Genomic DNA, 11,637 nt, shown 5'->3' with positions numbered 1-11,637 from the left:
GGTTAAAGAGCAGTCTGTCATTTTTAGAGCCCTCTGCTGCCTGTGAGGCAAACTGCAATAAAAACACTGATAAGTTTTCCTCTTCCACCATAACTGACCCTGCTTCTGTTATTGATACTACTTATGCCTTGGGGGTTACGTTTTACAGCAAAAAGAGCTGGGAAAACCAGTTCAAGCTGATGGCAGAGCTTTCCAGACTGAACTGAAGATATTGTTCACTCACTTTCAGTAACTGCTTTATCCTGGTGACGGTTGCGGAGGATCCGGAGTCTATCCCGGGAAAACTGGGAGTGAAGTGGGAATACACACTGGTTGGGAAGACAGTCTATGCATACATTCACACACTCACTCACACCTAAGGGCAATTTATCATATCCAATCCACCTACCAGCATGTTCTTGGGAGGTGGGAGGAAACGAGAGAACCCTGAGGAAACCCACATGCACATGGGGAGAATATGTGCAGAAATTCCTGTAAGACAAATTCAGGCTCCCTGGAGCTGTGAGGCAGTAACACTACATGCTGCACCACCATTCTTGCCCTTGTTTAAAATTATATGGGAATTATATAAAATTACAACCCACACCATTAACTGTTTTTTTTTTCTCCATAAATGGGTGCCATCTTCGTTATGATGCTCTCTTTAAACATTTTAAATAATAAGTGCTTTGTTACACCAGTTAATCCAGGCCTTGGACACAAAAACCTTAAATTGTTGTTTTCAAAAAATCCTATTTGGGAATGGAGTTATATTTTAAGGGAAATGTTTCATGCACCAAATCTCTGACGTTTCTATGTTTACAGACAAACCTAGGGCACTATTTACACAGAAATTCTTACTGTAGAAATAATGACATCTTGGCTGTAGACGTTGCGGTCCTTGAGCTCATTTAATTACAGCTCTCCTGTGCTTTTGTGCCACTTGCAACTACTGCTTCAAAACAAATCTCACAGCACACAGCACATGGACTAGGTCATACTTACATAAGTGTTTTTTTTTTTTATTTTTCTTCTTCTTCTTTTTTTAACATGTGCAGCAAACACAATGGCTTGCGCGCCATGACGTCAGCTGCTTGTTTCGCGTGCGTCATGTCTGAGGAACATCAATAATTTATCGGTCATTTCCAAAGTCAGCGGTGCTCACGATGAGCTGCACTGCGCCTGCGCATGACACGCGGGGTTGCCAGATTGACTTCGTTGTAGGACCTGTTAGTGTTGGGAAATTCCGACTCTTTTCATTGAGTCAGAGAATTTGACTCACTGATAAGAGCCGACTCATTGCTATTTTTTCTATACCAGACAAGGTTTGTGATCTATTGACTAGTGATTTTTGTTCTTTATGACTTTATATATATATATATCAAATCGTATTACCCATTAACAAAATACTATGAATTTGCAAATTTGAGTTGACTCAAAGAGCTGACTCGGCTTAAACAGCCAAAAAAAAGACACAACAATGTCTGCTACAAAAAAAAAAAAAAAAAAAAACAACTACTACTGCTGCTGCTATTACTACTACTACTACTACTACTACTACTACTACTAGGGAAGTGGTAGCTTAGTGGTTAAGACGCTAGACTCCTGACTGGAAGGTTTTGGAAAAGTTGCTGGGACCTTGAACAAGGCCCTTAACTGCTTGGTTGTATAAATGAGATAATTGTAAGCTGCCCTGGATAGGGGTGTCTGCCAAATGCTGTAAATGTATTACTACTACTTCCTCTGCTGCTGTTGCTACTACTATTACAACTGCTGCTGCCTCTACTATTATTACAACAACAACTACTACTACCACTACTACCACCAGGTAGTGGTGGCTTGAAGAGGGCAGTAGTGGCTCAAGGGTTAAGGCTCTGGATTACTGATCAGAAGGCTGGGGGTTTAAGCCCCAGCACCACCAAGCTGCCTCTGCTTAAGCCTCTCTGCTCCAGGGGTGCATATCATGGCTGGCCCTGTGCTCTTACCCCAGCTTCTTAACAAGCTGGGATATGTGAAGAAACGTATTTCACTGTGCTGTAATGTATATGTGGCAATGCTACTACTACTACTTATAATAATAAACCTTATAGCACCTTGCATACATTTTAAATGCAGCTCTGCAGTGCTTTGCAGTGTGAAATACATACAGAAATAAAGAATCAACATTTAAAAAGAAAAATCACAAATAAGTGCAATAGGTAAAAAAATAGCCATGACAAAAAGAACATAACGATAGCCTATAGAATATAAAGACAGTTAAAAAGGTGTGAAAATGGAGTAAAAGTATAATAATTCAAATAACATAGTCTAAAAGTAATTTAAAAGTAAAGTGGCAAAAAGGCATGTAATAAAAGCTAGTTCAGTGCTGCTGTGATTTTTTTTAAATCAGTGATACATGTAACTTGGTGAATGTTTAATGGTAATGTTTCAGATCTTCACAACAGTTTTTCTACGTGGAATGTGGAGAAGGATAGCACTGGATAATGTTAAGACAAGATCTGAAACATTGTTGTGTTGAATTTAGATCTATCTTTCTGTTTTGCGGCGGAATTTGAGCTCGTTTTGGATTTATGTGTAATAATCATCAATCTGGCAAGCCGGCTTTCCGCGTGCGATGACCGTGTGGAGGCGCGCGGCGCCGCTCGTTGCCATGACAGCAGAGTTAGCAAACTGCCCTGTTGCCGTGAGCTCATTAAGAGCCGCAGCGAGTCGGACAAACGCCTCTGGTTATTCCTGTCACTTATTCTGTTTTTGGCATTAAAACACATCCAGAGCCTCTCTACCAGCCTCTACAGTGCCGGAGCTGTGTCCTGCTTCCGTTCCGGTCGGCGAAGGGTTGCTGGAAAAAAAACAACAACAACAAACAGGAGTCACGCAGCACCAGCACCAAGCTGTGTTTCCCTGAGAGGACAGCTTCAGTGTCCAACATGGCTTAACTGCTGGAAGCAAAGCGGAGATGGAGCCGTTTGGAGGCGGTGGAGCTGCTCTGGGAGGTGAAGAGGACGCAGAGGAGGAAGAGAGGGGCAAAGTTGAGGCTTTGCCTCCTCTGCTCGAGGATGAGGTGAGAAATTTTTACAAGAGCACTGAATAAAATAGCCTACGTGAAGTACATACCTGTCTTATGGTGTGAACAGAATAACAATTTAACCTGTACTTGGAAATGTAGGGCTTTATTTATTTATTTATTTATTTATTTAGACAGAGGGTGCTCTATTAGAAAAAAGAAAACAGTCCAATCTAGAATCATATGTGGTCCTTTGGTTTGTCCCTCTGTGGAAAGCTAAAGGTTTTTATAGTGAATCCTTCAACACAATGTTTTCCTTAAAAAGGGTTCAAGGTAGAAGTTAAGAGAACCATTAACTATCCAAAAAATAAATAAATAAAAAAACCCTCAAGGAACCATTTTGTCTTCTATAAGAAATTGGAGCTAGAGCACTGAATGCTGTATAATTATAATACTTAATAAATTTTAACAAAATTCCCTACATGGCATTATTTTTCACTGAAATTGACATAATGGTGTGCCTGTATTTATTTATTTATTTATTTATTTATTTATTTATTTAACATGGGGAATCCTATTAGAAAACAAACAAACCAAAAAAACCATCACCTCTAGAACTTTGGTTTGTCGCTCTGGGGAAAGCTAAGGGTTTTATATAAAATCCTTCAACACAGCATTTCTTTATAACATCATATTAGAGGTAAGACTCCATCAGTAAGCGTAAAGAACCCTCGAGTTTTTTCTCTCAACCATTTTTTCTTCTGTAAGAAGTGGGAGCTTGAGAACTTGAGAATCACTCTAAAGGCCATCACCGCTCAATTACGTCTTAGATCATTTGCCGAGCACACTGTACGATTTCTGCTCGTTGCACTGACATTTCCTTAAACTGTGTGGGCTATAATTCCTAATCATCACTAAATTTAGTTTAAAAAATATCCCTACGTGCAGCCCTGAATCATCTGTCTGTTAACTTGAGTAGGTATAATGTACAAACATCAGTGAGAGAAATGGCTAATCTCCAGGCTAGAAGAAGTAGGGCTTAAGACCTGCAGTCTTGAATTAGCACTTTTTAAATGACCTCTTGCAGTGGTTATATATAGGATGTAAATACTGTTAACACTTTAAATGAAGAGAACACATCTAAATAAATAAAAAAGATGCAAATAACTGACATTTGTGGGTTGTGGATGTGCATTAGATTGCTATTTATATCAAGAAGCATGAGCAGAGAGAGCTTATCTTCTGATGCAGAAGCGTCTGCGCTGTTTTGTGGTGTTAATATACCGTATCTCTAACTATGACTCATGCATTATCAGCAATGTGCAAAATAACTTGGATCTTATTCTGTGGGGCACTTCAGTAATGGATCAGTGTCCCTGATATCAATGTTTGGGTTGAACCAAGAATCCAGTCAACTCACAATCATTTTAGTTTTTGGTGTGAGGCTCTCACTCACAAACGTTTGTTATGCAGTGTTAGAGAAGTGAGGTTTCAGGGGATTAGTGGAAGATGTGCCACAAACAGTGCTGTCATTTAAACTAGAATGGATAAACCTCATTTTAACGTTTTTTTTTTTTTTTGGTTTGTTTTTTTAATTACATTTTAATAATTTAATTAGGGCACTCTTAATCTTTATTACATAAAGACTGCTAATGAGTAAAAAATCCATCATACAGTAAAATGTAGATGAAGCTTTCAGTCTCATTCCTTCTAAAGTTCCGGTCAAACAGAAATGTCAGGCACATAAATACTGTCTGAAGAAAATGTTACGCCATCAAATAGCATCCGATAATGTTAGCGCATAATAATAACCTGTCCACCTAAGGACAGTTTGCTTCAAGTACCACAGAAAACACAAAGCTCAGCTGGTATTCAAACATGAAGTATCTATATGATGAGCATCTCCTTAAGGGACTAGTTAAAGGAATAGCCAAAAAATAAAATGTACACTTTTCCACGTAATCCAAAAGTAGTCTATCAATCACAACATGTTTGATATATGACTTTACCTATTTTAGTTCTTTGACTGGAGCTATGAGGAAAATGCCAGGTATACTCTTAGAGGGATGATATGGCTGGAGAGATCTCATCTCAGCTCTGAGATGAGTGTACAAAACATAAGTATGCAAAGCCAGAAGGAAAGGGAAACTTATCTAGGCCGAAGTGTGTAATTTGCAGAGAGAGAGAGAGAGAGAGAGGGGCTGTGTTTCTCTGCACTGTTCTCGTGGGAGTTTGCCTATTTATGGGGCGCACTTTTGCTGTAGCACTTTCCTGCTCTGTCTTATACTGCAGCTTTCTGGGTCTGGCCTGGCCTGCTCATTCCCAGTGCTGACTGTGTGAGAGTGTGTTTTTCACCTTGAAGATGCTCCAGTGGATGCTTGTCCTTTGGAAGAGCTTTGCAGATTTTTTTTTTTTTTTTTTGTAATCAGGGAGAATGTTGAAATTTTGCTGTTTTTGAATGTAATCACACAAAACAACTCCTGAGACTTCTGTAGTTTGAGCAATTGAACAGAAGTTTCCAGTCAAACTAGATGGAACAATGAATGTCTGTGAAAAAACAACCGCGCTTTCACAGCACATTACATCATCACAGCAAGACATTTGTGTATTTGGAAAAAGTCTATTTGGGGAAGTAGAGATGCAGAACAAAAGTTTCTACTCAATTAAAGTTGTGTGAAGTGAGATTCAGCAGAAGCAAGGCTTTGAATCGAGTGTTTCTCAGATTAGTTCTAGTTTTCCGTGGATTTAGAGACAATACCTGTTTCCCCATGCATTTTTATTTTTAATTCCAGAGATACATTCAGATTTTCTATAGACAACAAGTACCTTGTGTTCAGAAGATATTCATAGTGCTTAATGTTACATTACAGCTTTACTATAAAATATTTCTGTTCCTCATCTCCAAACCATATACAGGTTTTCACAAAGTTTTGAAAGGTTGCATTTGCATAAACATTCAGACTCTTTACTCTAACACTTGAAATTAAGTTAATTTTCATCCAATTTCCACTTGTGATCCTTGAGATGTTTTTTCAACTTGATTAAAGTTCACCTATGATAAATTCAGTTGATTAGACATGATTTGGAAAGACATACTTGTCTATGGAAAGTCCCACAGCTAACAGTGCATGTCAGAGCAAAAACAAGCCATGGAGTCAAAGAAATTGTCAGAGGATTGATAATGAAGAATCCAAAGGTCACTCTAATGGTAGTCCAGAAATTCTGTGGTGAGACAAGAGAACCTGCCCGAACGACAACTTGCTCTACGGCACTCCACCAGTCAAACCTTTATGGTAAAGTGCCCGGATGGAAGCTATCCTGAGTAAAAGTCACATGACAGTTTGCTTGGAGTTTGCCAGAAGGCACCTAAAGAACTCTCAGGTCATGAGAAACAAAATGTTAAGGTCTAATTACACCAAAATGGAACATTCTGGCCTGAATGCCAAGCGCTACATCTGAAGGAAACTAAGCACCACTGATCACCTGTGAATTCCTATGGTGAAGCCTGGTGGTGGCAGCATGATGATGTGGGGATGTTTTTAGCAGCAGGGACAAGGTAAACATGAAGAGATCAAAGTACTGACATCTCAAGGGTGCTAAGCACCTCAGACTGGGGCAAGGGTTCACCTTCCAGCAGGACAAAGACCTGAAACACACGGCCAAGACAACACAGGAATGGCTTCAAGATAAGTCAGTTAATGCCCTTGAATGACACAGCCAGAGACCGGACTTGAAGCTGATCTATGGAGAGACCTGAAAATAGCGGTTCAACAAATACTTAAGACTATATTCGCCCCAAAGGGGCTGACGAAAGGGTTTGAATACTTATGTAAATGTGATTTCTGTTTTTTGTTTGTTTTCATTAATCCACAAAACTGTGTTACAGCTGTTGCTTTTTCATTATGGAGTGCTTTGTTGATTTCTAAGGAAAATGAATTGAAAATTGAAACAAAAAAGAAAGGTCAAGGGGAATGAATACTGAATGCACTGTATATGGCTTACAAAGCTAGGTCAGATTTAGAGATGACTTCATGAGTCTTATGGTCTTGAATGCTGTCTTTCACGTGTAGAAATAATCCAGCTGAACTCTCATCACTAGGGGCAGGAGTCTGAATAATAGTCCATTTAGATCCTAGAACCAGCAACCATGCTGACGTTAAAGTAATTAAATACACAATGAGTGCTTGAGATGAGCAGGCACAATAGAGAAGGCCAAAAGTGGTTAATCAGGGTGGCTCACATCAGTAATGACAAGTTAAGAAACATGTTTTACATCTAATCCAGATGGGGAGAGATTTAAAGTGGTTAGGCTTTAGCCCAACTTTGAAAAATATCTGTTCTTTAAGAATCCTGCTTATAAAAATATGAGACTGTGAAACTCTCATAAAGCTCAAATTGTCCAACAATAAATAATGTACTGAATGTAAATGTGAACTCTTATCATCTAACATCTTTTTCGTAATAATGTAATTCTCTCTTCTCAGGAGAATGTGTCATTGGCAGATATCCTGTGTCTGAGAGACAGCTGTCTGTCTGAACAAGAGGTGTGGGCAGTGTGTGCAGAATGTGTGCGCTCACTGCAGAGCATTTCCTGCTCTCCACTTTTTTACACTCTCTGCATTACACCAGACACTCTGGCCTTCAACGCTCATGGCAACGTGTGCTTCATGGAACAGCTCAGTGGTCAGTAATCTTCACATTCACCACCGTGTGTGTATGTAACCCTCCATTATCAGTTTCACTGTCAGCAGTTTTGTTTGGTTGTAAAGGGGCCTAGTTTTCGGCCTAGTGTCTTCTAAATTGTTGTCCTTGCAAATTATTCTCTACAAAGCCTAGAGGCTGTTCTATAATGTTTGGAAGAACAATAAAATTTACATGAGTTGCAGTTTTAAAGTGTACACTATTAAACTATTAAAGTGTACACTATTAAAGGTTATATATTACTCATTCTGTCTTGATTTGCTGCTTGAGTTTCAGCTGGCAGTAACTGTGTGTTTGTGCTAAAATGTGCAAGAGTGTGCACCCAGTCCAGATAAAGAAGGTCTTCAGGAAGATCTGAATACATATCAGAACCCATGTGTTAGGGTTATAACTAAATCTGGATCTCTAGGGTCAGGATTCTCCATGTAGTATTGAGTATTGAACTTGCTACTTGTGTACAAATAAGATGGCCATGGAATGTAGTCTACATTTCCAGCCATCCCATGCTACTTTTGGTATAAAATAAGTTTTAGTAATTGCTTGTTAGTTAAACTCATGTTCTATGAAGCTTATATTTTACCAATAAGAAAGACCAGGAACTGAAACTGGCCATGGGTAGAAGTTCAGTTAAATTTCTTTAACTGAATATGATCCTGTATTGGAAACATGGTTCATGAATGAACAAATTGTGCAGTCAAAGGACAAAGCACTCAAAGAGTGAGCAGAGCCACAGATGTCCGACTTCCTAATTCACATCCTAATATATCCCCGAATTATTGGTCACACTGGACAGTGACACTATTGTTTTATTTCTCTCTCATACGATATGATATGAAGTGCAACAAATACTATAAGGGTACAGTGCAGAATGTTAGGTTATTCTATAGTGGGTGAACCATATTGGAATCAAAACCTTGTTTTACATGGTTCATTTCCTAGAACCATGTAAGTAAGTGTATTTCCTAAATTCAGAAGGTTTTAGAGGGAAGGCATAGATACATTATGATTTTTTCATCTGCATTGCAGGCAGGGCCAGAGTAAGACTGTTTTTTAGCCCAGGAGTATTATCTGAGCAGCCCACACACTCATTTGGGATGTCCACAATGAAAAATCCACAGTTTAAACTCTTTTGACTATTTATTTTCACAAGATACGGCATAAGAGGCACCGACTACAACACAAATTAAATAAATATATGAAAAAAATTAACAGGCCTAAAATATATGTAAAAGGTTTTAGCTTTTTGCATAAAAATATAATTATTAAAATTATATTTTGACTAAGACAATTCTGACTTAAATTTTTATGCTTAAAAAATTAAAGTAATAAAGCTTTTTATGCTACACTTTTACTTTATTTCCACCCTATTTGCTTTCAACTCTTTTGACATTTACTATTTGCATTAGTAATGGCCTTCTGTGTATGTTTATCTATAAAACGTACACAGCAGGCCACTAGTAATGCAAATATGAATAGGCCTTCTCAGAGGCAAAAATATCAAATATCTTTCCCACTTAGATGGCCACATAACAAAACAGTCATTCATAAATATCCCAGCAAAGGTTTGAAATTCTTCCTGCTAAAATTACTAAGCACTAAACTGAAAGTAGCTTGAAGATGAAGGGAATGTGGGCTACCTAGAAATTGTAGATTGTCAAGCTAAAAGTTTCTTATGATTTAAAGCAGTTGAGTATCTCAGTAATTTGCATTTATATTATAACCCGGTTTTCCTGATTAGCCACTCCAGCACTGGCCCAAGATATACACCTACAACTTCATCTTACCATAAATCAAACAGTCCGTTTTGCTTCTTGAACTTTTTGAGCGTGCTGGATTAGTAATATGTCTCTCTCAAGGCTCCTTTGATGTAATTGTATTCTGTGGCCAGTGAAGACTCCCTGCTGTTTGTCTTATCTTTCATAGTTGAGAATATGTAATACAGTGCACCAAGGATAGTGAGAAGAAACGAATGTGACCTATAAAACTCCTCCAACTCTGCAGAACAGTCTGGAGGAGGCTGGGGATCCTCAGAATCTTTGGCCTACTTAGAGGAGGCGATGCTGCGGCAAGCTCCACAGCAGCTTGTGCTTGTGTCTTAGAGAGTAACACTGTGCCTAGATTACTACTTCAAGGAAATTAACCCTCCTGTTCTACTTAGAACTACTTAGCAATGGTGCACTGTTCGACCAGTTCCATCAACCCAGGTTATTTTACAGCAATAGAATTGACTAATGTATTTTGAAAGCACCCTTAACCTTAATTTTCATATAATATATATATAATATTTGTGGACCTTTTTTACGTACTGAGGATTGTCTATAGATGGGAGAGCAAAAAAGAAAGTCACCTGTAATGTGATATGGACTTAAAACTTTTTTATTTGATCTTATTACTTTCAGGTGAAAATTACTTGATGATTTCTGTTATATTATTTTAATATGCTTTTTTTTGCACATGATTGTTCCTATTCATTAAATAAATTAAAGCAGGTTTTATGCTGGAAAAAATCTTTTTTTTTCAGTGTTGTTCTAGTTTCAGCAAAAAATAAAAATGGTTGATTTTGAATCAAGCAGAACGTTAAGGTTAAACTTTTGATTTTGAGCCTTTTAGTTTGTTTGAAATTACAGTAATTATTTTAGTTGATATTTTTTCTCACCATTTCCCCCCAGATGACCCTGAAGGCTCCTTTGTACCTCCAGAGTTTGACAAGACTGGAAACACATTTGAGGTGAACTATTTTATATACTATTTTAACTATATCCTGATATTGAAGCTAAGCTGTTAATTTAAATTGTTGCAGATTTGCCCCCTTGTTTAACAAGAGCATTATGACTAGGAGAATTGGCTAGGATTGTCTCACAAACTATTTATGTATGTCTGCATTGTCATTGTCATTACTTTATACATACCTTATAAATTGCACTACATTTGATGTGTGACTATGGATGCATGGCGTTTGGTGTTTGGCATGCAACCAGTGCAATATACAGCAACTTATTAGTGTAACAAAATAACAAAAAACACAAGTTTATACAAGGGGGTCTAAAAGTCTGAGACAACTTAGAAAAGCTATGATTTTTTTTATTTAAAACTAGAAATAAAACTGGAAATAAACAGAAAATTCTAAAACAAAAAAGGAAATGTGCAACATTGTGACTATTCAAATGTTCAAGATGTTGCACAGTTTCTAGATCACTATTAAAATTTAAGCAAATTTGTGAGATCGACCATGTTAACGTCTTCATACAGAAGGTCAGATTTTCCATGAGTCTTATCCCTTCCATTGAAGCACATGCTCAGATGACATGCTGATGATCTAACATGGATCATCAGGTTTTACGCAAACTTCTGTGTCAGCTCGAGTGCACACTGTCATTAAAGCAAAAGGGGTAGTTTCAAATACTTAGTACCAAATACTAAGAAATTCTGAAATTCATGTAAATATTTTTTAAGATTCTGATATTAAATAAAAAATATTAAGATTTTAAGATTATGATATTATTATATCATTTGTAATGAAAACCTTTGTGTTAAATTGAAAAAACATTTTCACTAGTGGTCTCAGACTTTCGGACCCCACTGTAGGATCTAATTTATGTCTGTTATAGACTGTGAAAGCAGCCTGACCTCCTTAAAACAGCAATGCGAATATCTGTTTTATTCAGATCCAAAGAGCATCTTTTCACATAACAATATTCCTGGAAAAGAGTGGCCCTCTAGACATGGATACAGGCGATTGTTTATGGTGTTCTGCTTTGTTCAGAGGGTGTAGATAAGCACTCATTTGTTAGCCTAGATGAGAGAGTGCATGACCTGCCACAGATGATAGATACTGCCTGGCCTGGCTGCAGGCAGGAAGATGTATGACATTGTTCACTTTCATCTGTATTTGTCTGTACTCTCTACCTAATGGCTTTAGGAATAGCAGGATGACATAACCAAAACAGAATTGC

At 37.8% G+C, this 11,637-nt stretch overlaps 1 protein-coding gene across 2 annotated transcripts in view; it reads left to right on the top strand.

The window, feature by feature from the left end:
- Positions 1–2,619: 2,619 nt before the first annotated feature.
- Positions 2,620–11,637, top strand: part of LOC113544651 (kinase non-catalytic C-lobe domain-containing protein 1) — a 42,894-nt gene continuing 33,876 nt past the window's right edge. For both annotated transcript variants that reach the window (XM_026943599.3, XM_026943590.3), the window contains exons 1-3: positions 2,620–3,040; positions 7,468–7,666; positions 10,354–10,412. In XM_026943599.3, the coding sequence (XP_026799400.3) occupies positions 2,936–3,040; positions 7,468–7,666; positions 10,354–10,412 (363 nt within the window). In that variant the 5' untranslated portion in view covers positions 2,620–2,935. The remainder of the gene's footprint in view (positions 3,041–7,467; positions 7,667–10,353; positions 10,413–11,637) is intronic.

Source organism: Pangasianodon hypophthalmus, chromosome 3, assembly GCF_027358585.1.
Source record: "Pangasianodon hypophthalmus isolate fPanHyp1 chromosome 3, fPanHyp1.pri, whole genome shotgun sequence".
Lineage (NCBI taxonomy): Eukaryota > Metazoa > Chordata > Actinopteri > Siluriformes > Pangasiidae > Pangasianodon > Pangasianodon hypophthalmus.
The sequence above is the reverse complement of the archived record's forward strand: the minus strand, read 5'-3'. Positions and strand labels throughout refer to the sequence as shown.